General features: G+C 40.8%; 1 protein-coding gene across 1 annotated transcript in view; it reads right to left on the reverse strand.

The window, feature by feature from the left end:
- The window catches only part of LOC126471930 (kelch-like protein 18), a 168,401-nt gene that overhangs the window by 118,041 nt on the left and 23,277 nt on the right, over positions 1-27,083 (reverse strand). Inside the window, exon 3 of the mRNA XM_050099899.1 lies at positions 13,706-13,846. Within this exon, the coding sequence (XP_049955856.1) occupies positions 13,706-13,846 (141 nt within the window). The remainder of the gene's footprint in view (positions 1-13,705; positions 13,847-27,083) is intronic.

A 27,083-nucleotide genomic window follows, 5' to 3' on the forward strand; every position in this document is an offset into this window, starting at 1 on the left:
AAGAAGAAGAAGAAGAAGACAGTGGCAGCAGAAAGTGCACCCATACTACAAGCAGTGAGTGCACAGAGTAAGTTCAAAACTTGAAAAAATTGTTTCGATGGGATGACACATATGGCAAACATTGATCCGGCGAGAGTTATCAACGCAGAGTGGCAAGCAGTTGCGCGAGTACAGAGTGCTGTATTTTCCAGTCAGCGGCAGCGCACAGCACGAGAGCAGACGTAGGCTTCAACTTCAGTGCCAGATTTGGCTGTTCTACAACCACCACACAGTTCTGGTTATGGGCATTTTGGTATAAGGAAGTGTATGAAACATATGATAAAAGTTTTACCATTTTAAACACCTAGGTAAGAAAGTTGTCAGATTACTACAGACATGTCAAGTCTGTCAAAAGGTGAAGGAAAATAATAAAGGAACACATTACACAATGTATCCTACAATACCTAGAGCTTTACATGATTTAACAGCTTCAGATTTTTATTGACAATTACCATCAAGTCACGGAAGTGTCAGATATATTTACATTCTATTAGAGTGTTGGTCTAAATATATTACATTATATCCAATTAAACAAGCTAACACGGAGATAGTTATAAACTGTATGCATAAATATTTTGTAAAGGTAGGAAAACCTAAGAGATTATTAACAGATAATTGTTCACAGTTTGTGAGTCAATCATTTAAAGAGTTTCTAGCTTAGGAGAATGTAAGGCATGTCACAATATCAAAATATAATCCAAAATCAAATCTGTGTGAAAGAGTTATGAAGGAGATAGAACGTTTATGCAGAACTTACTGTTCACTGAGACATACAACTTGGACCAAATTAGTGCCAGAATTTCAAACGGTTTTGAATTAACTACCCCATATGTCTACGGGATTGTCTACCATAAAAATACTACGAAGAAAATTTATAGGGGAACCACTATTAAAATTCTTCAAATGGCCAGAGGTAGAACAGGAAGAATGTGCTAACTTAGACAAAGTAGTACAAAATCAATTGTGTAGATAAGATAATAAAAGATTACAAAGTTATAATACGTCAACAATAAACCCAACATTTGAAATAAACAATCTTCTGTTGGTAAAAGAAGAACATCATAGTTCAAATCTAAAATGGAAAAGCAGAAATTTTTTCCAAAATATGCAGGACCATTTAAGATCATGGATAGTCCAAACCTGAAAGCATACTATTTAAGTGACCCACATACTGGTCATGAGAAAGGTTTTATATATCTATCTATTTAGTCACGTCATAAATTAGGAGAGGTGAGAGGACAAGCAACCAAGTACTAAATAGTATTTGACATGACTATAATAATAGGATGACAAATAGAAAGATAGGGTACAGGTACAGAAAATGGATTAACAGAAGATGGCAGTAGAAACAGTAAGTTTTTGAATTGGTAATCTAACTGGAGCTCTAGTTTTAAGAAAAGAGAGAACAAAAGAAAGAATACAGTGCAATTAAGAATACTTAGACATGCAGTGTTGTCAATAAATGAGTTAAGATATGGAGAAGGTAGTGATCAAAAGACCTAACAACTGAAATAGAGTGCAGACATGGAAATCAAAAGAGAACCTCAAAGTATTATGGAAGAAAGTAGAAGAAACAGTAATGGGAGATATAAGTATATCTGAAATGTGCATCATACTCTCTAATTAGGAATGATAAATAAAAGGCAGATAGTCGGACCTAAGAAAGACTAACCTATACCGTGCGGGCAGGTGCACCAAGAAGGGGATTAACCTGTACCATAGTAGAATAGGAATTAATATGGGGCACTACCACACTGAATGAAGCACATATATTTTAATGTACTGAGACGCAGAAGTGGTCTTTGGTGGAAGGGGGAATAAGTTTTGTTCAAAGGATAATTCATAGATTATTCTTAAAATTGGTAATAAATAACAAGAGGTTTCTCCAAATGGTTTATAGTAGAGAGGTGAAAGGATTTCAGTGCAGTGGTGGAGACAATTTATACCTCCACATTATTGTACGCAAAGGCTTTGCAATACGAGTCCGTACTCTTAGAAGGTGGGATATTAAAGGAGTTAAGTTATCTAAAAAGAGAAGAGTTAGATATTAATATAATGGAAACTCAGAAAGTTTATAATCAGTATAATAATGAAAGATGAGCTATCTGTGTAAAGAAGGTTAATATTGCTTTGCTATGATGTCAAGTATCAGAATAAATGTCTCACAAGTCTTCAGTAGATAGATCGTAAAATTGTCTTAAATCAAAAACGAAAATGGTTAATTGATTATGAGGTCAAGAGGATCACAAATTAAAAGGAACTTAAGAACAACAATAGTGACAAGTAATATGTTTGTATTGCCATGCATGTTCCTCAGATACTTCGGGTGATCTCGAAAAGCTAGCCATAGTTTTAAAGAAAATAATAAGATATGAGAAATAATATTACAAGTGTGAAAAAAATGAATGAATCTGCCAAACAGGTACAGAGTAGTTAAGTAATTAAGTGGACATAGTCACGAGTGATCATTATCGATTATAAAAAGTTATGTTGGAGAGATTATGTAAAGGCAGCTTTAAGATGTAAGAATAGGATAATAATAAAAATTGTTTGTGTAGCTAGAGACTTTAACACAAGATCTCTTGTCTGAGTGGCAGGATATGTAGTGTTTCAAGATATTTGTTAACATTCCAACACACCATTGGAAACCCGTTGACAAGAGATGCTCGTAAGTTGAATAAGGATAAACATAGTGGGAAAGGAAAACTGTGTGTTTTCCTTTCTTGTATGCAGTTAATGTGGAGCAGTGGTGGAGCCGGTGAGAAGGGGACCAGTAAAAAAGGTATTGCAACCACTGGTCATCCGGGAGTCATTTGGGCCATGGTGCAGCATGTGCCCGAATACGAGAGCCATGGAGTAAACAACGCACCAGCAAGGGCGTAATGAACATTTGAACAGCAGTAGTTTTTTTATCTGTGTTTTGTTTGCTCTCTCAAGTCCTAAAGTACGCATGTATGGATGTTTTTTAACGTACTCAAGCGAGTGTTATTACTGTAGCAATTGTTTGTTGTGTTGGTAAAAGAAATAGTGAAAATGTTGGGCAAAATATATCCCTGTTTGTGAGAAGTGTGGCTATTTATTTAGTAGCACAATAAAGACAACTTGCGGAAGCATTTCAGGAATCTTCACCGCAGATGGATTGACAGAGAGGTGGCACGGAAGGATCCAGATCACCAACAAACTAATCTGAGAAGAGAGGATAAAGTTAATACTAATTTCATCTGGCGGTGTATTAGAGTCGGCAAAATATTGCCCAGTTATATCGGCCAGGGATGTAACTTCCCGCTAGTGCTGGTATAAGACCCACCACAAACCCTACAAAATATACATCAGCAGGAGAAGAGGGAAAAATACACCCCACCAGATCTGATCATGTACGATTCCATCTATGAAAATGCATTCTTCTTGCCTCCAGCATAGTCAAGACTTTGCAACATCATACACATTGCTTGCTGATTCTGTTTTCATAAGAGTGATTTGTGAGTGTGGGACTGATTGATACTGCTCATTCTCTTGACTTTTTCTCATCAACTCGATAGAATATTCTCAGTAATTCACAGTTAAGGAAACACGTTGGGTTAGTATAATAAACTTTCTTGATTCCAAAAGGATGTTTCATATATGAGATACCTCCACCCTCACCTTTCATGTAGTGTGCTAGCTACCTCAACTACCTTGGTAATGACAGAGTATTTACTGCAGCAGTGCCTTGTCTACATAGTTGTAAAGTGCACACTTTCTAAAACAGTTGCTGATTTCGAAATCAGTTTCATTTTTGCTACAAAAGCTGTATCTTATCACTTCCTTTTACTACTACTTAAACGGAGCTGCTAACTGCCATAAGTAAGTGACGAATCTTGACCCTCCATGTTGTATATCTAATGGCAACCTCACAGGATCAGCCGTAGTCATTTGCTTCACAAATACAAACTTACATCACCAACAAAACATGAGCAAGTCTCTTAACAAATTCGAAGCAACTGTCAGTGACAAGAATCCATTTTTTTCATTATGTCAATATGAAACAATACAGGATAAATCACAGAAGCAATGAACAGGCCTGTGACTATGCACTGCATAAAGCAGTTCCAGAAATGAAAAGTGTATGAATGTGCACCACTGCAGATTTGACTGTTTCTTCTGTTTTGTTTCTGCTTCAATAATCATACATTTAATTATTTCCTCGTGAACCCACAATTTGATTTATTACTCTGTGTAACTGATGTATTAGTCTTTTATCCATAGTATCTCCTAATTTTGGCTGTATTCCTGGTATCTCAGTTGTGCGTGACACAAGACTGTACATAGAGATAGTTAGTTTGAGGTCAATAGTGCGCAGTACCTTACAGCTTCCTGAAAATATCAATTTGCAGATTTTTTTGTTTTGTTCAAAAAAGCTTTCATCACAAGCCAAACAGGATAACTGTGCAACTCCTTCGTATTTTTTCAGTGGCATAATGTACTGTCTGTCTGAAGCCATCCCTTAGATCAGCCCACACAAGGCTGTTTGGAGTAGGTTGTGGATTGCAGTTAGGGGACTGTGAGCTGTCCATGAAGGTTTTCATATTGCTAGTGTAGCTGACACTTGGCAGTTTTGCTGACAATGTTTGGCACCTTGTGATCATTCACTCACTTTTGGACTAGTGCTGAGTGATCCTGCAAAATTTTTGTAATGTTCTCTTTTCATACTGATGAAATAATCTGAATAGTCATTCAGTTCATAAATTTAATTCTTCGGCCTTACAGAGATAATTCTACACTTAAATTTCAGCTGGTTTGTATTTCATGTTGTGAACTGTGTTAACTACCGCCTGTGCAATGGTGAGAGCTAAACAAAACAGTGTCCCGTTTGCTTAATAGCCCATGCTTGTCCGTAATGTAAAGCAAGGGAAGTTGTCGGTTCATATATCATTGGGCTGCCAATGTTCATCACTTCAGATTTTTTTCTATTTTCTCTGCAAATAGCCAGAATGGAATTAAGTGACAAAAAGCTAAGAAAACCTTTGCAATGTGCCAGCTGGACAATAAGCCGATTTTCATTCATTTATTTGTCTACCTTCTTTTGTAATCCAATAAGCATCCTTAATTTATTAGTCTAAATAATGGAAATCCAGGATGGAATATAAACAATATTATGAATAAGATTACTGCTCACTGTAAACATGACACATTGAGTTGCAGACGGGCACAATGAAAAGACTGTTACACATTGAGCTTTCAGCCAAAGACTTTTTCAGAAAAACACATATTTCTAAAAGCAAACACACCACGGGAACACTTGACTGCTGTCTCTGGCCACTCTGCCAGGAAGCAACTGTGTCACGTTGTATGGAAGCAGGAATCTGGAAGAGGATGGCAAAGGGGGAAGGGCAGCTAGAGTATAGGTGTGTGTGTGGGGGGGGGGGGGGGGGGGGGCAGTTACCACAGTCTGGCTGAGTGTGCAGGACTACATGGTGGCAGAACATGGCTGGCAGGTGCAGAGTCGTGAGACTGTGGGGGAGGGAGTGGGGAGGGAGGAACAGGGAGCAGAAAAGGAGATGAGCATGGAAGGGGAACAGACTGGTGAAGGCAATGGCAGAGAGCAGCACACAACGAGGGAGATGACAGGACACAGAGGGTGAACCTGTTGGGTGAGGGTGTACCATAAGTTGAGGCCAGGATGATTTCAGGAGTGGTGAATGTGTTATAAGGATAACTCCTGGCTGTGCAGTTAGAAAAGCTGATGATGGAGAGGAGGTTCCAGATAGCCCAGGTTGTTTAACAGCCACTGAAATCAAACATATTATATTTAGCTGCATGTTGAGCCACAGGTTGGTCCACCTTGCTCTTAGCCACCGTTTGGCAGTGACCATTCATCATGGTGGAGAGCTGGATGGTGGTGATAACAACACAAAAACCTGTGCAATAACTGCAGTAGAGTGGGTAAATGACACGACTGTTTATGATCTGTATAGAGGAAATCTTCCTGGCCTTCCAAAACCCCAAACCCCTGGTCTGGTTCATGTTCACTTAAGATACACCACGTGATCAAAAGTATCCGGACACCTGGCTGAAAATGACTCACTAGTTCATGGCGCCCTCCATGAATAATGATGGGATTCTATACGGTGTTGGCCCACCCTTTGCCTTGATGACAGCTTCCACTCTCACAGGCATACGTTCAAATCAGGTGCTGGAAAGTTTCTTGGGGAATGGTAGCGCATTCTTCACCGAGTGCTGCACTGAGGAGAGGTACTGATGTCGGTCGGTGAGGCCTGGCATGAAATCGGCGTTCCAAAACATCCCACAGGTGTTCTACAGGATTCAGGTCAGAAATCTGTGCGGGCCAGTCCATTACAAGGATGTTATTGTCATGTAACCACTCCGCTACAGGCCGTGCATTACTAACAGGAGCTTAATTGTGTCGAAAGATGCAACTGCCATCCCCGAATTGCTCTTCAACAGTGGGGAAACAAGAAGGTGCTTAAAACATCAATGTAGGGCCGTGCTGTGATAGTGTCACGCGGAAGAACAAGGGCTGCAAGCAACCTCCATGAAAAACACAACCACACCATACCACCATTGCCTCTGAATTTTACTGTTGGCACTGCACACACTGGCAGATGACATTCACCGGGTGTTCGCCACACCCACATCCTGCCATCGGATAGCCCCATTGGGTACCGTGTTTCATCACTCCACACAAGGTTTTTCCACTGTTCAATCGTCCAATGTTTACACTGCTTACACCAACCAAGGAGTCATTTGGCATTTACCGCCGTGATGTGTAGCTTATGAGTAGCCGCTCGACCGTGAAATCCAAGTTTTCTTACCTCTCGCCTAATTGTCATAGGACTTGGATCCTGGTGCAGTTTGGAATTCCTGTGTAACGGTCTGGATAGCTGTGTGCCTATTACACATTACGACCCTCTTCAACTGTCGGCTGTCTCGTGACTATCAACAGATGAAGTCGGCCTGTACACTTTTGTGCTGTACGGGTCCCTTCACATTCCCACTTCACTATCACATCAGAAACAGTGGACCTAGGAATGTTAGGAGTGTGGAAATCTCATGTACAGACGTATGACACAAGTGACACCCGATCACCTGACCACATTCGAAGTCTGTGAGTCCTGCGGAGTTTAGTTTAGTTTAATCCCATTCTACTCTCTCACAATGTCTAATGACTACTGGGGTCGCTGATATAGAATACCTGGCAGTAGGTGGCAGCACAACGCACCTAATATGAGAAACATATGTTTTTGGCAGTGTTCGGATACTTTTGATCACATAGTGTACATTCGTAACCTGGACTCAGAACCAAGATGCCCTATCCTCTTTCCTTCACAACCTCAATGCCTTCTCTCCCCTCTGGTTCAGCTGGTCCTCCTCAATCCAGCCTCCTGTCTGAATGCTCTATCCACACCTCTGTCCCCATTAAGAGCACCAACCAACAACAGTACCTGCATTTTGATAGTTTCCATCACTTCCACACCAAAAACCCCTCCCATACAGCCTTTACACACAGGGATGGCATATCTGCAGTGACAGACACATCCTCGCCCAGAATGCTGAAGGTCTCACAAGGCCTTCGCAGACAAGCACTATCCTCCAGATCTAGTCTGCCAATAGATTTCCTGGGCCATATCCCCCACACACCCCCAATCCTCCCACCATCCCCAAGAACCAGCTACAAATGAGCACCCCTTCATCACCTGATACCAACCTGGACTGGAATAACTGAACTATATCTTTTGTCAGGGTTTTGATTATCTATGAAACTTCCTGACAGAATAAAACTGTGTGCTGGACCGAGACTCGAACTCGGGAACTTTGATTATCTATCATCAACTCTGGAATTAGGGACATCCTACCAAAGATCCATCACACCCCTCCAAAAGTGGTGTTCTGTCGCCCACCTGACTACACAATATCCTGGTTGATCCCCACACCACTACCAATCTCAGCCCCTTGCCACAGGGAACGTTTCCCCATTGAAGACCCAGGTGCAAGACATGCCCAATCCACCCATGCAGCACTTCCTTTCCCAGTCTTGTCACAGGCTCATCCTTCCCTATAAGAGATTGAGCGAACAGAGAAAAGAGCCATGCCACATACCAGTTCTGCTAAAGTCATTTCACAAGCTTTTGTACTGGTATGGCCACCAACCAGTAATGCACCAGGACGAGTGGCCACTGGGGAACAGTGGCCAAGAGTACAGTGGATCATTCTGTGACACGACATGCAGCTGATCACAACATGCCTGAGTTCAACGGCTGCCTCAAAACTCATCCATCTGGATTCTCTCCTCTATCCACACCTTTCCTGAAATGCATAGATGGGAGTTATCCTTACAACACATTTTTTGCTCCCTGAATCATTCTGGCCCCAAGCTACAGTAACCTACTGTCCCTACACCCTCTGACAAACAGTTTCCGCCCCCTCTGTCCTATCACATCCTCTTACTTTGTGTCCCCTAACCATCATTGTGTGTCACACTCTGCCAACACACCAACTGGTCTTTTCCCCTTCATTGCTCCCCTCATTTTCCATTCCCCACTTTCCCCTCCATGGTGTCATGCTGATCTCATGACCTAAGAGAAGGGTAGTTTGCTGATTCAGATCTTGTTGGGCTACCAATGTGTATTGCTTCAATTTTTTTTCTTTTTTCTCTGCAAATAACCAGAATGGAATTCAGTAATAAAATGCGAGGAAAATCCTTTGCATTGTGCCAACTGGACAATCAGCCTATTTTTATTTATTTTTAATCTCCAGCCTCCTCCTGTAATGCAATAAATTCCATTCATTATTAGACTGTTATTGTTAATATTATTACTGTTATTTATTCACTCACAAAAGCATTCCTATCCCTACCTGGTACCAATGCACATGACCAGTCAGTCAAGAGGAATAGAATGCTGGATGTTTCATCATGCAGAAGAAGCTCATTTACAATGGCGTCTCATTTCCAGGGTAGCAGGAAAAGCCCAATAATGACAATGGGAGGCCGGTGATGCAGGCAGAACCATGCAACAATTTCTGTTGATTTAACACTGTGAAGACAGATAAATTTATGTCACAGTATATTACTCAACAATTGAATATATAGTATGGACCCTGCCACTGGTACAGATAGCTACAAATTTGTGACCACAATCATGGTTTAACATTTGCTCAGCTACTGGTTATAGTGTTACAACTGTAAATGGAAGATTACGTCTCACAATACTGTTCTGCTACTGTTTTAATGAATTGTACCAATGGATAAATTAGAGTTTCTTCTTGCTTTTATCTACGCAGCTATGTAAACTAACATGGAAATTCTGAGTTTACAAGTCTGTGTCCCACTTCTGACATTCAATTTCGAATACAATTTGTAAACCTTCTGGTACTCTCAATCCAATACTCGTGGGAGCAGGCATAGTGGTCTGTTTTGCGGGTACCACACAACGACACACAAAAAAATGTCACTAGAAAGATACAAAGGAACCTTCAGTGACATGGATCTGAATTCTTTTAGTAATTTAGGGACCAGACAAGAAAGGAATGTTACAAAACAGTGAACAGGCTAGTTAAATACATTATATTTATAGATCTCAAGGTGAAAAACATAGGAAAGCACAGAATTTCACATTGCCCACATCTACAGTTTAGTTTCAGTATTAATAAGCATAATTCTCAGTTTCTTATCTTCTAAATTCTCAAATGAATTCATTACTGCATGGCATTGAATAATTAGTTAACTTCATTTCTTCTTTCTTCCATCTCCACCAACAAGCTTCTGCCTTCTTGTGCTAGTTGTGAAATTCTATTTGTATGTGGCATAAGACTGCATGTAGACACAATCAATTTTGAGGTGCAAAGTGTTTTAGATCTTACTGTTTCATGGCATGTGGGGGAAGGTTGATTTCCAATTACCTTTTATTCCACTGAAATAAGTTTTTGTTGGAAGCTGTCTAAGTGGGGTTGTATTATGCACCTCAATATTCCACATGCAATATACTGCACAAGTAGAAACTAATACCACTTGCTTTGCTACCACTGTGCTGAAATTATACAACACCGGCATTAACAACCCCCATCCATATCGGATGGCTTAAAAAATGAAGAACACTAAATTAACTATAATTGAATGCCTTACATACAGATGTACCTGAAAGTATCAGAAGGTAATGCAGCATAGCCAAATACATTTGCATCTCCCCTCTGAGAGACCGTATAAGATGAGCACAAGCATTTTGCTACATAGCTGCCCCTAGCACAGGTAAGACCTGGCAACACACTTTCAAATATTTGGCAACCCTGTGACAGTGCATTTACTTTGCATGGAGTTCTGAATTGTTCTGCTAAAATCACTTGGTGTTCCCTTACCACTTCAATGAGTTACACTGCATAACCCTTATGTGAGACAATTTAATTTTTGCAATCCATGAATGCCATGCTTCACAAAAGTAACAACTGTCCTTATCTATTACGTTGCATTACAAGGCTCAGCAACCATTATTGTGGTCAGACAGACCAGCTCCCAGCAGCATCTCGTCAGCTCAGTGGTACCACATGTGTTTTATGATGCAAGGGCGGTGTGAGTTTTCAGTTCCAGTCACAATGCAGACCAGTGCACTCTAGGTTCATGCTATCCATTTTATTTAACGGAGCTGCAAATTAGTACAAGGAATCCTTTAACGAAATTTGAAGACAACCATTACATATTAATTCTTCTCAGAAGCCAGATTCAATAAACTGGGTTAATGAATGGTCACAGATGTCTGCAATGTGAATACCAAGCTTCTTCCCATGCAAACATCTCCAAAGAACTTTGACTCGAATGCCAATGACACAAATTTGCGTTTTTTTCATCACATAGGATCCGTATGTCAGGGGAATAGTTACAAAGTGGATGTAGTTCCTCTGTGCTAAATCTCTGCAACAGCAATTAGGCACCCTAGTAGTAGATGTTTGGGGACATCGCCATTAGCAACTTCCACGAATCCATACGTGGACATCAAAATGTGCAGCATGCTTGTGTTGCTATAGAAAATGCACAGCAAAGTATTCACACTATATATCATGTACATTTACAACAAGAAATCAAATGACAGGAAAATCTATTACATCGCAGTTACTCATCATGACTTGACAAAAACTTATGAATTCCTGAAGAAAAATTGCATGAAGAATCATTTCTAAACTGAAAGGCAACAAGATATGAAGTATTAATAATAACATTAGCGACACAATCAGATATTCTGATTGGATCACAAATTATAAAATTAGTTTTTAGCCCTACTCATGTCTTGCGTATTAGTGTAATAGAATACTCAACATATAACAACAGGCTGTCTGCCTCTGTTCCCACTGACAGTAAAACGCAGATCATGGATATTCTTTGTGGAGCATCACTTAACAGTACAGCATTTTATACTTTCCAAAGTGATGAGTAGTAGATGACACTTTGGATATAGGGCTGGGGCGCTCGGTGCCCTTACCTCATCCGCTGCTGGGTGCCAGCTCTTGGATCCCAGAGAGGTCTGACATGTGCCATTCAAACCGGATGATCTGCTAAGAAATCTGTCACAAAAATGTTATAGGACCAAGCTGTTATTATCGGTGTGACAGAAAGTGAAAGATATTGTAGCTATGCAAACCACTACACTCAGGGCTTCACAGCACTCAGACAAAAAGTGCTCTAAAAAATTCGGTACCTAGCTGTTCTGACCGCAAGACATTCCACTCGGATGATACGCTGTTTACCACTAGAACAGGGGCATAGACATAGCACGAAAACGCAAAAAGGGGAAAGGGATTTCTCCAGGAACTACCACAGTATACAATGTTGCCACTTTCTGCAGATAGCCAGACAGAGTAGTGGCCATGTTATTTGCTCCATGTTACAATCAGTGCTGACTTACCCTCTGAGGCAGCCAGCTGCTGACCAGGTTTAATGTCACTTAATGTGATTTCTTTTTCACAGCCCAGAGATCCCTTTCCTCAGGATCGATGGAAGAAGACTAATGCAAGGTAACATTTATCTCTCTCTTTTAACATCTCCCACACCCTTTGGCTTTTCCTCTCCTTGCAGTTAAAAATTCTTGTCACCTTACCTGCTTAGCAGACCTCAATAATCCAAACAAAATGCATTGCTAATGTTTAGTTTAATGTTTAGTATTTGAGTAGTTAGAGTTTGGATGTTAGTTACTGATGTCTGTTCCACCGTTTAAAAGTCTATCTTATTGAAACATCTGTCTGAAGGGTGAAATTATCTGCAACCAGTAGTCTATTAGATTTAAACAGACAACAGCTTTTCTTACAGACTACAACTGACAATAACAACACTTATCTCCTGTAATTTGGAAATGAAATCATGATTTGGTGACTAGGTAAAACTTTTCTGCCAAAGCAAAGCAAACAATTTCACAACAGCAGCATTTCCAGGAGACAGTAACAGCCCATTCTTTGATGCTTACTGATTAAACTTGTCCACATACTCTTCTCTAGATGTAACAGCCACTGAAATTGTTTCGTGGAATGTGCAGTAAAAAAGTTAAACACACTCAAAAGAGATTTTTGTACTGCATGCAATACATCGGTTTCTTTACAATAAAAGATTTTTCCCATTTCCCTTACACAACAGCACAAATGGAGTAGTTTCCCTTCATATATTTTTCCTACAACACGCATTTCTCAAAAAGGGGTTTTGTAGCTAATGTTTCTTCTTTAAATGCTCGTCAACAATTTCCTTTTCATTCTTTTACAGATAAAAAGTGATACTGTGCACAACCCAAAATGAAAGTCAGGCAAGGAATTTATGAAGTACGTTTGAGAAACTCACAAGGTATAATCATTGTGCTTCTAGAATGGTTAGAGTTTGTATGTAAAACATCAGCTGTCACTGACAATTATACCTAGAGGCATTCCCCTGAACTTTTCAAGAAGTCAATATATTACCTAAAGTTTCAGTTCAAAGTTATGAAATATATTCCCTTTTATTTCTGTGACTGTTCGAACACTTCTTGTAGCTAAAGAATCAGCAGTTCCGTATCTACATTCATTAATATCTAAATTTACAGATGCTCTTCCAACTGCTTTGTTTCCTAGTACTCCTTGAAAGAATTCAATCTTGATTTCTTCTTTATTAATCACGTTGTCACAAATTTGAACTTACCAGCTACTTATCACAAACAACATATTGAGTAATTTGCTAGGAAAGTCAGGTTTGCACCTTTTGATCTTTAATGCACCTTTTGATGGTCAATGGTGCGTTCTTTCTATAGGTCATTCAGAGATTTCTTGACACATCTGTGGAGGGTTGAAGCCATTTCTATATTATGTTTCAATATTCAGTGCAAAATTTCACACTGAATTTTCAAGTTTTCAGGAAGTGTGTGCCAGACCAAAGAACAGTGGTGGACAGCTTCCCAGTATAGATTTGTATGAATGGATTTTCTATAAAAGTTATGAAACAGGAATTAGATTTGCAAGAACACAGAGAAATGGTCAGGTGCCATCTTATTTACCCAGTATTCTACATGTTGCTTTATAGGTGCTCTAATGGAATACAATACAAAATATACTTGAAGAAAGAAAAAAATGAGTTGTAAAGCAATTTTCAGAATTGACAATATCTGTATTGCCATTTTCTTATTTCTACAGGTACGCCACATGAACACACATTCACATAAATACTTACCGCCGTTTTAAGAAGTCAGCACATGCATCTCTGACTTTGTGCAGGGCAAGGAAAGATGCACCAACCATTAAAGACTGCACATTGTTGCTGTCAATGACAACTCTTCCACTATATGCAAAATTAACCAGTGCCTCGAGTGCCCTGAAAGAGGGAACTATCATTAATAGATAAATACTGTCAATTCTTTTATAAGCAAAGAACACATTTCAAGCATAAGAAAAAATCGATAACACATGTATGCACAGGGAGGTAGGAGGGGGAGAGGCAGAGGGCGAGGCTGAGGGGAGGGGATAGAGAGAGGGTAGACAGGGAGGGGGAAGGGGAGGGGGAGAGGGAGCGGGAGGGAAAAGCAGAGGGAGAGGGAGAGGGCCAGGCAGAGGGCCAAGGAGAGGGGCAGGGAGAAGGGAGAGGGGCAAGGGAGGGAGAGGGGCAGGGGGAGGGAGAGGGACGGGGGGAGGAAGAGGGGCGGGGGGATGAAGAGGGGCGGGGGGAGGAAGAGGGGCGGGGGGAGGAAGAGGGGCGGGGGGATGAAGAGGGGCGGGGGGAGGAAGAGGGGCGGGGGGAGGAAGAGGGGCGGGGGGAGGAAGAGGGGCGGGGGGAGGAAGAGGGGCGGGGGGAGGAAGAGGGGAAGGGGAGGAAGAGGGGCGGGGGGGGTGAAGAGGGGCGGGGGTGTGAAGAGGGGCGGGGGGTGATGAGGGGGCGGGGGGGGTGATGAGTGGGCGGGGGGGTGAGATGAGGGTGCGGGGGGTGATGAGGGGGCGGGGGGGGGGGGGGGAGATGAGGGGGCGGGGGAGGAAGAGGGGGCGGGGGAGGAAGAGGGGGCGGGGGAGGAAGAGGGGGCGGGGGAGGAAGAGGGGGCGGGGGAGGAAGAGGGGGCGGGGGAGGAAGAGGGGGCGGGGGAGGAAGAGGGGGCGGGGGAGGAAGAGGGGGCGGGGGAGGAAGAGGGGGCGGGGGAGGAAGAGGGGGCGGGGGAGGAAGAGGGGGCGGGGGAGGAAGAGGGGGCGGGGGAGGAAGAGGGGGCGGGGGAGGAAGAGGGGGCGGGGGAGGAAGAGGGGGCGGGGGAGGAAGAGGGGGCGGGGGAGGAAGAGGGGGCGGGGGAGGAAGAGGGGGCGGGGGAGGAAGAGGGGGCGGGGGAGGAAGAGGGGGTGGGGGAGGAAGAGGGGGTGGGGGAGGAAGAGGGGGTGGGGGAGGAACTTGTGTGACCCTGACATACTGCAGCCATCCCCTGGCGAAAAGAGACATACAGAGTGAAATGAAATCTGATCCACTTGTTATTTCTAGTGAATCTTCGCATAGCTGCGAGGGGAAGACTAGGTTAAGGGCTGGCTGAAAAAAATCTGTGGTGCGTGGTTTCCAGGAACCTTCTATACCAACAGATCATCAGGCCTGATGTTACAGCAGTTAAGTCATACTTAAGAGCAGGTAGGTTCTAACTCCCATAGTGTCACCCTATCATTTTTCATAAATCGTTGCACGTAAGTTCGCTGATACTTAATACTTAATTCATTAAAACAAAAGAAACAACATCTCAGCAGACTTTGAAGGCCTAATGGTACTGATCATATGCCATGTCATCCTCAGACCTTAGGCATCATCTGATAAGGACATGGAGTGTCATATGGTCAGCACCCACTCTCCCAGCTGTTGTTAGTTTTTGTGACAAGTGACACAACTTCTCAATCAAGTAGCTCCTCAATTGGCCTCGCAAGAGCCCAGTGCACCCCACTTGCCAACAGCACTTGGCAGACCCAAATGGTGACCCATCCAAGTACCAGCCAAGCCTTACAGCACTTATCTTTGGTGATCTGAAAGGAACCAGTGTTACTTCTGTGGCAAGGCCTTTGGCAGTTCCTTCGCTGAGGTCACAACCAATCCACTCCCTCATTCTTGTCCAAGACATTTTAATGTTCCATCTACGATGAATTCCTAGCTGATGGGGTGTAATACTTGTAACCAACTTTCCTTTTTTTCAAATATATGCCACAGTACACAGAAAAGTTGTTATGTCATGCCATCAAATGAGACTTTTTAATTGCTTTGAACATATCTTGATAGTCAAATGGAAGTACTGTCATCCACAGCAGATTATAACACTTTCATTCCAACACTTCTGCTACGTAAAAGAATCCATGGAATCGTGAATTCTGACTATTCAGACAGTAATACAATCAGACCCTCTGCAAACTTATATTCATTTTCTTGCCATAGAAAGGCTAGTCCACATTAACAGGATACCAACAACAGAGATTCATTTGGTATTTGTACATATACAAGTAGCATTTAAAGGTGTCACTTCACTTCAAGTATTACACAACCTTAGTGTACAACACTCAGTACATGTAAATGTAAATTTAATATGCTTTTTGACATCATAAGGTTTCCAGTTAATAAAGACTTCTATGAGCTGAGTGTATGGTAATGTATGACATAAAAACATTGTTGATAAATTGCAGACCAATGTTTGGGGTTATGCACAAAATGTATCCACCAGATCGTAGTCTTTAACCAAATGAAAAATGCTACTACAGTACGTGGCCAAATTATTACACGCACTGCACATTTTTAATGTTGTTGTTGTGGTCTTCAGTCCAGAGACTGGTTTAACGCATCTCTCCACGCTACTCTAACCTGTGCAAGCTTCATCATCTCCCAGTACCTTTGGCAACCTACATCCTTCTGAATCTGTTTAGTGTATTCATCTCTTGGTCTCCCTCTACGATTTTTACACTCCGCGCTGCCCTCCAATATTAAATTGGTGATCCCTTGATGCCTCAGAATATGTCCTAGCAACCGATCCCTTCTTCTAGCCAAGTTGTGCCACAAACTTCTCTTCTCCCCAATCCTATTCAATACCTCCTCATTAGTTACGTGATCTACCCATCTAATCTTCAGCATTCTTCTGTAGCACCACATTTCAAAAGCTTCTATTCTCTTTTTGTCTAAACTATTTATCGTCCACGTTTCACTTCCATACATGGCTATATTCCATACAAATACTTTCAGAAAAGACTTCCTGACACTTAAATCTATACTCGATGTTAACAAATTTCTCTTCTTCAGAAACACTTTCCTTGCCATTGCCAGTCTACATTTTATATCCTTTCTACTTCCACCGTCATCAGTTATTTTGCTCCCCAAATAGCAAAACTCCTTTACTACTTTAAGTGTCTCATTTGCTAATCTAATACCCTTAGCATCACCCGATTTAATTCGACTACATTCCGTTATCCTTGTTTTGCTTTTGTTGATGTTCATCTTATATCCTCCTTTCAAGACACTGTCCATTCCGTTCAGCTTCTCTTCCAGGTCCTTTGCTGTATCTGACAGAATTACAATGTCATCGGCAAACCTCAAGGTTTTTATTTCTTCTCCCTGGATTTTAATTCCTACTCTGAATTTTTCTTTTGTTTCCTTTACTGCTTGCTCAATATACAGATTGAATAACATCAGGGAGAGGCTACAACCCTGTCTCACTCCCTTCCCAACCACTGCTTCCCTTTCATGCCCTTCGACTCTTGGACCGGCCATCTGGTTTCTGTACAAATTGTAAATAGCCTTTTGCTCCCTGTATTTTACCCCTGCCACCTTCAGAATTTGAAAGAGAGTATTCCAGTCAACACTGTCAAAAAGTTTTCTCTAAGTCTATAAATGCTAGAAATGTAGGTTCGCCTTTCCTTAATCTATTTTCTAAGATAAGTTGTAGGGTCAGTATTGCATCACATGTTCCAACATTTCTACGAAATCCAAACTGATCTTCCCCGAGGTTGGCTTCTACCAGTTTTTCCATTCGTCTGTAAAGAATTCGTGTTAGTATTTTGCAGCCGTGGCTTATTAAACTGATAGTTCGGTAATTTTCAAATCTGTCAACACCTGCTTTCTTTGGGATTGGAATTATTATATTCTTCTTGAAGTCAGAGGGTATTTCGCCTGTCTCATACATCTTGCTCACCAGATGGTAGAGTTTTGTCAGTGATGGCTCTTCCAAGGCTGTCAGCAGTTCTAATGCAATGTTGTCTACTCCCGGGGCCTTGTTTCGACTTAAGTCTTTCAGTGCTCTGTCAAACTCTTCATGTAGTATCATATCTCCCATTTCATCTTCATCTACATCCTCTTCCATTTCCATAATATTATCCTCAAGAACATCGCCCTTGTATAGACCCTCTATATACTCCTTCCACCTTTCTGCTTTCCCTTCTTTGCTTAGAACTGGGTTTCCATCTGAGCTCTTGATTTTCATGCAAGTGGCTCTCTTTTCTCCAAATATCTATATAATTTTCCTGTAGGCAGTATCTCTCTTACCCCTAGTGATATATGCCTCTACATCCTTACATTTGTCCCCTAGACATCCCTGCTTAGCCATTTTGCACTTCCTGTTGATCTCATTTTTGAGACATTTGTATTCCTTTTTGCCTGCTTCCTTTACTGCATTTTTGTATTCTCTCCTTTCATCAATTAAATTCAGTATCTCTTCTGTTACCCAAGGATTCCTATTAACCGTCATCTTTTTACCTACTTGATATCCTCTGCTGCCTTCACTACTTCATCTCTCAAAGCTACCCAATGTTCTTCTACTGTATTTCTTTCCCCCATTCTTGTCAATCGTTCCCTAATGCTCTCCCTGAAACACTCCACAACCTCTGGTTCTGTCAGTTTATCCAGATCCCATCTCCTTAAATTCCCACCTTTTTGCAGTTTCTTTAGTTTTAATCTACAGTTCATAACCAATAGATTGTTGTCAGAGACCACATCTGCCCCTGGAAATGTCTTACAATTTAAAACCAGGTTCCTAAATCTCTGTCTTACCATTATATAATCTATCTGAAGCCTTTCAGTATCTCCAGGCTTCTTCCATGTATACAACCTTCTTTTATGATTCTTGAGCTAAGTGTTAGCTATGATGAAGTTATGCTCTGTGCAGTATTCTACCAGGCGGCTTCCTCTTTCATTCCTTATCTCCATTCCATATTCACCTACTACGTTTCCTTCTCTTTCTTTTCCTACTATCGAATTCCAGTCACCCATGACTATTAAATTTTTGTCTCCCTTCACTATCTGAATCATTTCTTTTATCTCATTATATATTTCATCAATCTTTTCATCATCTGGGGAGCTAGTTGGCATATAAACTTGTGCTACTGTGGTAGGCGTGGGCTTCGTATCTATCTTGGCCACAATAATGCGTTCACTATGCTGTTTGTAGTAGCTTACCCGCATTCGCTTTTTGTTATTATTATTATTATTATTATTATTATTATTATTAAACGTACTCCTGCATTACCCCTATTTGATATTGTTTTTGTAACCCTGTATTCGCCTTTTTAAATTTTCTAACCTACCTACCCAATTAAGGGATCTGATATTCCATGCTCCGACCCCTAGAATGGCAGTTTTCTTTCTCCTGATAACAACGTCCTCTTGAGTAGTCCCCACCCAGAGATCCAAATGGGGGACTATTTTACCTCCAGAATATTTTAACCAAGAGGATGTCATAATCATTTAACCATACAATAAAGTTGCATACCCTTGGGAAAAATTATGGCTGTAGTTTCCCTTTGCTTTCAGCCATTCAAAGTACCAGCACAGCACGGCCGTTTTGGTTAGTGTTACAAGGCCAGATCAGTCAATCATCCAGACTGTTGCCCCTGCAACTACTGAAAAGGCTGCTGCCTCTCTTCAGGAACCACCCATTTTTCTGGTCTCTTAACAGATACCCCTCCATTGTGGTTGCACCTACAGTACGGCTACCTGTATCATTGAGGCACGCAAGCCTCCCCACCAACGTCCATGGTTCATGGTAACAACTACATGTTGAGTGCTATATTTAATGTGATTAATCAGAAAATTTTTGACAGTTATTCAGGTCACTTATTAAGTTGTTGAATTTTGTATCTATCGTTGCTACGTGACACTGGATTGTTCACTTATCGTAGGTATCAATGTGCAGAGTACAGCATACAGGAAAGGACCTGTTCAGTGGCGTTCTCGCGAGTAAGCTTTGATTATCAATTTCGTAATATCAACTTCACAACAGATTGTTTAACAGACAGATTTTACTAATTGTAACCTTCAAAAATGGGTAAAAGAGGGGACATTTCACCACATAAAAAATCAGAGGTCAAAGCCCTCTTTAATGTGAAAAAATACAGTAAGCAGGTTCAAATGTATGTAGGGGGTGGAGAGCTGCACCAAACCCATCTGAGGCTAATATCTGCAACAACAACAGATTGAAACACACTATGTGTATTAGGAATTAATTACAAATTACACTATAATCAAAATGGGAACTGACAATTAAGGATGTATATTGGTCAAAATAGAGGATCAGTGATAATGTCATCACACATACGTCAAAGATTTTGAACACTAACTTAACATACTGTATCATTACATTGTAAGAAGCTCATATAAATTATCAGACAGGAACAGCACAATACCATTTGCAATGAAAAGAACTCTCTGTTCAGTTTCTTTGATAAAAACATTTGAATGTTTTATACATGCAGTATTCTGTAGCCCACATGAATCTCAGCAACTTCATTATGACTGAAAGTCAACACTGGCTGTGTAAGTACTATGTAGCCAATGATGACTTTTAGTCACCAAGATATTTCTATAATATGTGAGTCTTCACAAGTGGCTTATCTAGATAAGCAATAGGTAGTAATAGTAGTTAAGGGAAGAAATCATCATGCAGGACCTTATGTCAATAAATCACTTTCTATCAGATTAGGAATACTCTCATTTAAGGTACTATTTTGTTGCAACTCCCTGTAGTGACAGCTGGTAGTCAATGTTAGCTCTAACTGTTAGCCCTTACAACCTGTGTCTTTCATTGAAACTGCTCCACACAGCAGGCACATCGTAGATTGTAATAACATTCTAGCTAATGGAAAAGGAAGAGAAGGAATAGAGATTTACAGTTCTGCAAACAACATGAATGCTTAATGTCCAATACACACAGAAATGGCCTGGTGGAGACACTGGCAGTGTCAAGTCAGGGACGTGGCACACATGGGACATGAGAAATTCACATACTGAAATGGCACTGTCAGAGAGACGTGGGACAGTCATGCTATGAATGGGTCAGAATATGTCATTTTCATCAAGCAAAGATGCAACGGATCTTTTATAACTCTTAGATGTTGAGCAGCAAAGAATATATTGGATACATTTGTTATGTTTCAAAAAGAAATATGTCACATTCAACATAATGAAAGAACATGTATCCCGATAATTTCCAGCGTTTTTACAGAATGTCTCAGAGGAGTTTCAGTATTGCGTTACACAAAGTGAAGGATAGTTTGCAGAAAAAAAGCAATGAAATTGAATGTTTTGACCATAATTCCCATTTTTACATATATGTGGTGTCTGTTCTTTTGGAGATGTCCGAAAGAACTAACACCACATAGACACTGATGAGCCAAAACATTATGACCACCTGCTTCACAACTTGTTTGTCCATCTTTGGAATTAAATACATCACAGAGTCTGCAGATCAGAGAGACGACAGTTTGTTGGTAGGTTTGTGGAGGTATGTAGCATTAGATGTCTTTGCACAAGTTGTGTAAAGGTCCCGAGTTCGAGTCTCGGTCCGGTACACAGTTTTAATCTGTCAGGAAGTTTCATATCAGCGCACACACTGCTGCAGAGGGAAAATCTCATTCTGGCACAAGTTGTGTAGTTCGCATAAATAACAGGCTGAAGATGTGTGTATGTGGTGATAGTGTCCGATAGCGCTCCAGATGGGTTACATATGATTTACATCAGGCTAATTTAGTTGCCGAGACATAAACATGAGTTCACTACAATGCTGCTCAAAACACTGTAGCATGATTCTGGCTCCGAGAGATGGACAATTATACTGGTGAAAGATAACATAATTGTTGGGGAAGACAACATCCATGAAGAGATGCATGTGGTTCACAGCTGTCACCGTGTCTTCGATTACCGCCACAAGTTCCACACAACCAGAGCAGAGTGTCTCCCATAGCGTAATCCTGCTCCCACCAGCTGGCATCCTTGGCACGCTGCACGTTTCAAGCCACCGTTCATCTTGACGATGGCATTTGTGGAGACAACCAGGGACCTAATGCAGCAAAACTGTGATCACCTGAAGAGCCGACACATTTCCAATGATCAACAGTCGAATCCCAATGATCCTGTGCCCATTGCAATCATAATTGTGATGTCATTAGGTCAATATGTGAACACGTAGGGATGGTTTATTGTGGAGCACTACATTCAACAATGTACAATGAACGGTGTGCTCTGAAACACTTGCGTGTGCACCAGCATTGTTCTCTTTCAGCTTACTTGCCAAAGATCACCATCCATCCTACTTTACAGAGCAGACAAACCTCCCAACCCCACATTCTATGAAGAGTTGAGGACGTCCAACCATTTAGTACCCAGTGGTAGTTTCACTGTCCTTCTACCTCTTTCCATACATGCTCAAGATGTTAGCACATTAACATTTGATCAACTTCGCCATTCTCAAGACACTCATTCACAAGCTCTTCATAATAATAATCTGTACTTTCTCAAAGATGCTTATCTCAATGGATTTCCCCATCTGCAGCCCATTTCTTCATTAGGGTGATTCCCATCCATGTCTGCTCCCCTCATATACTTTTGTTGACGCATCACATACCCACAACAATACCAGGTGGCATCCAACATCACATTGGGCAGGACTTATCAGTGTATATAATTAAAGTGAGAACAGCCAATGATCTCTTCAATGCAGATGCACAACAGGCTTGAACTCCTATGGAAACTGACGAAATGCCGTGAGTAATGAGTATAATGGGCAAGGGACACTAGATCTGTAGTGTGTGGATAAGCTGAAAATTTGGGTCAGACGGGAGACATGCTAGGGTGGTCTGTGGAGTTGTGATAACCACTGTGTCTGGATGACTTGGTGATCAGAGCATCTGCCTAGAGAGCAGGAGACCAGGTTTGAATCCAGGTCTGGCCCAAATTTTCAACTTTTCTCACTGAGTTAAATCATACTCCCAACCAATGTCTGTAATTCCTTTGTGTCTTGTTTCCATTTTTCATATGATTTTCATTTGAATGTAAGTCTAAACATTGCTGATTTTGTGAGAGATGTTCAAAATATTGTGACTCTTCTCCATAATCTAACTATCCATAAATATTTCGCTGCTGTTAAGCAGAAATTACTCATTATAGGGCATTGTTTCCTACTGTAATAGAGATTTTGCCCTTACAGAGAAGAACAAAATACCTTTTCACCCAGTAAACTGGATTCAAATCATTGCCAATGCCAAGGACAACAGACTCCTTCTGTGCAAGGTGGACCCAAAGGATTTCAGGGATCTTAGCACAAAAGACCTTGAGTTGCACAGAAGTTCAGTCGAAATAACTGAGCATACCTGTCTACATATTCCATCTGACAACACTACTACACTAATACCTAGAAAAACTCATAACATCCAGCAACTGGGGATTTGTCAAATCATTGCAAAGAAGCTGAGAGGTGCTGGGAAAAGAAATCTTTTGCTAGATAACATTAAAGGTTTTCCTAACTTGTGTGATAAAATTCTGTCAGTTAAAAGTACCAAGCAGAAAGCTGTACTTCACATGTGGCAGTATATCCCAGCTGAAAAACAGAGTTTATATGAGCAAGTACCTAGTGAACACTGAATATGCACGTCTGTCTGGCAAAACCCATTGATGAGGACACAAAATGTAATGCTGGGTGTACATGTTTAGCATAATGGCGAGAGGAATGGTGTCAAAAGTTTTCCACATCTTCTGCTGGTTGTGCAGATTTGTATTGCAGTAAACATTGTATGTAGTGATTTGTATTGTTGTATTTTTGCAATATAAGGTTTCTATTTCTGCACATAAAAACCAGTGGGTTTCAGCACCTCACAATTGTAACCGCACAGTTTCAACATTGTTTGTCCAGGAAAATAAAAAAAGATATGTTTTTTTCAAAGATAACACAAACAGTTATGTAATAATTATTGCAAAAATATGTGAAATGGAGTTTTACTTCATATAACCTGACAGCATTAAGAGGGGAAGGGTAAGTAAAAAAACAGGTAGATAAACAGGTAAGCATAAAGCATCCAGAACACAATGTTTTACTTATATCAACAGCAAAATCCCATTTCTCATTCATTGCTTGCTGGGACACACAACATTTGTTTAACAATATCCAAAAGAAAATAGTTATTGAATGTGTCATGAATGAAACTGTTAGTGTAAACAAGATAAATTTACGTATACAGTATATAGTAACTCTGCCACTGGACCTGTGATTGTCTACCTCTAGTTTTAAAATGAAAATAACTCATAATGCAATATTAACTTAGGTAACTGACTTCATAAACCATGCTCAAAAGAGAAACACGAACCACAAATCTGCTTAGTGCGCAGCTCTAACAAGGATTGTTGCATGTCATAGTTCACTGAGGCCAAATGTCAAAACGGTGTGTACCACCTATTTACTCAGGACTGAGAAGAGATATTGCTCTCCTTCCACCACTAAAAACAATTTCAATATGTTCGCTGTATTTCATATGCGGCAACCATGTCTTAATACCCACCACAAGTACATATAAACAACTTCACTGCAAACTTTTCATAATATTAAAATAACTGTGGACAATTAAGAAAATAAAACCAGTTTACTACCAAGCCGTGATGTCAGACTACAAAATAATGAAAAATCAATTTCTTTTCTCGAATAAGTTCCCCAAAATTGAAGGAGAAAGACTGTATAGGGAAGAACACAAGCAAATCCCAAAATAGTGGCTTGAGATGGATGTAGCTTTGCTTCATCTATATAAAACAACTTTTTAAGAGGCACATCAAATGTCTTCAAATTAATGAAAACAACAGTGGGCCACTTGACATCTGAGTCACGCGTCCCTTTGGAGTGCCACTTGTGGTGACAAATGGACATGGTGCCGATCACAAAGCGACGTGTCTCTGCTTGAGATGGGTCATTCACAAACTAACAGGTCCAAAAGAACGGTTCACCAAGATGAATGGAAGGAGCGAGGAACGTATTCTAAGAAACGTCTTTCATAGTTCACTTTGGTCACGGGTTTCTACTTATAGTTCCCAGGAACGGGAAACGGTCGATCTTGTTCCCACATTGGCATGTTGGTCGACCTCGTTCCAGCCTCAGTCCCGTTCCCATCTGTCTAAGTCTCGGTCTCCCTTGGCCGGACTCACCCTTCTTTGTGTGGCCACTTGTCGCAGTTCCACTGCCAACTGCTCCTAATTAGTTCAGTATCGAGTCGTTTGTTTCATTCACTGTGCACGCCCATTCTAGATCTGTTTCAAAACTTTCTTGAACTCTGGACTTTTGGTTATTTCTGTATTGTATTCAGCATCCACGACAGGTAATTAAAATGTATTTTATAATTATGTAAAAATTATGGTGTATGTAATACATGCATCTTTTCAGGTAACAAAATGGCATGTCAGCTCACTTCATTACTTCGATAAACAGCAGAAGACATAGTTATAAAAAGCCAAGGTTTTTTTGTTATTACAATTGGAAAGGAAGTAGACACGCCACACATGAGTGGCCATTTTCCACCCCTTTTGATCCAAGATAAAACAGCATGTTCATTGATATAGAAGGCAGACCGACTTAAAACCAAATGAAGCCGCCACTCGATAATCAAGTGTCTGGTCTCCAATTTTGTAAAGAGAATATGATAACTTCAACAGTATTATTTCGGTGGTAAAGGGTGGCACACGAAAAACCGGCATGAGTACTAGACTGCACACTGTCACCCACCAATCGTCATCTATTGTTTTGAAGTAGTTGTTTGCATTAGCTTATTTTTTATTTCTTCACTGCCTAATTATTACATGTTTATCTATTCTGCTCATAGCGGTCAAAAAATCCTGCGTAATTGGCAAGCAGTCTGTACTCGGGGCCAGTTTTTCGTCCGCCACCTTATATTATTTCACTACAATCAGTCACATAACGCTACAGTTGGCTAAATGAGAGGTTTTGCAGAATCATGGAAATTGCTTCTACAAGTGTGTGAGAATTCTGTAATGAATAAAAACTCTGTACTCCAGGTGGGAGGCAAGTGCCCCTCTTGGCATGTTCCATCCTTCAGTCACCTATGTCACTAATTTTCAATTTTTCATAACAACCTTATACCATGCACAAATGAACGGTGAACAAGTAAAAATGAATGGTTCCCAAAAAAAGGTGATCACCAGTGAACTAGTTCCCAAGGATGAACAAGTTTGCCCATCTCTAGTCTCCGCCACACCATCCATAAAGCAAATTTGGTTTTTCGTTTTCCCATAATATATCACCTTGTTGCCCACACTGCTTAATGCCATGAAAATGTGGACTGAATGAACAATGAAAGGCATCAGCCAATGTTCCAGCCTAAGTTCATTCAAAAATATTAAGCCCTTCTACTTTTCCCCTGACCATGTTCGATAAGTTGCACTGCAAGCTTTTTCTTAAGATGCGTCCTTGCGCTTAGCTGGAAAATGTCTGATATGAGGTGTGACACACAGGAAGAGGACCTGATGATGCAGATCGATGCATTTACCTACTGACTGCATCCAAATTGGACAAAGTTGAGTTTACAATGATTCTGCATTAGTTAATTGCATTTCTTATAACGTTTGTTCCTCTTGTTTTTCATGAGGTTCCACTGGAGCTCTGCCATTTCTGCCTCCCAGTATAACACAGGGACAGGCATGTAGAAAATTGCTCATCTACTGCCTCTGAGCTAATCAGTTTAATATATTACTGTTTGTCAAGACAAAGTTTCAAGAAACTACATGACTTACCAAAACGAACATTATGGTCATCTTCTCAAACAGACGAAGACATACTGAAACTGGGGAAAGATTAGCCATTTCTTTGAGGTAAGTTAATCATAAATATACTTTCACCAATGCTGTATGAACAGTAATCTATTTCAATACGTCAAATAACATTACAAACTTAATAATAAGTAATATACATTACAAAGTGTAGTTATTTATCTACAAATACTATTACCTAATGTGACTGATAATGGGACCTGTAATTGTCATAGAAGTGATGTGCATTTTCAAACAAATCATTGGTTGATGAGGCAATGGGATTCATACTGTGATTAACTGGTGAGGTATCTACTGAGCCAAAGGTCATGTTATTGTTCGTTGAGGAACAGGAAGAATTATCAAACTGCAAGGGAGAGTGGAGTGTTGATACTCCAGTTGAGTGAACTGGTGTGTCAAGCTCTCTCCTTCCTGTCCTTGGGAAGAGTGTAGCTAGCACCATCTTCAGCATTGCTTGTGTTGTTGGCTGGAATTTTCTGAACATGTCAGCACAACTGAGAAACAAGTGATCTATGCCATCAAACTATGACTT

Source organism: Schistocerca serialis, chromosome 1 (assembly GCF_023864345.2).
Source record: "Schistocerca serialis cubense isolate TAMUIC-IGC-003099 chromosome 1, iqSchSeri2.2, whole genome shotgun sequence".
NCBI classification, from domain to species: domain Eukaryota; kingdom Metazoa; phylum Arthropoda; class Insecta; order Orthoptera; family Acrididae; genus Schistocerca; species Schistocerca serialis.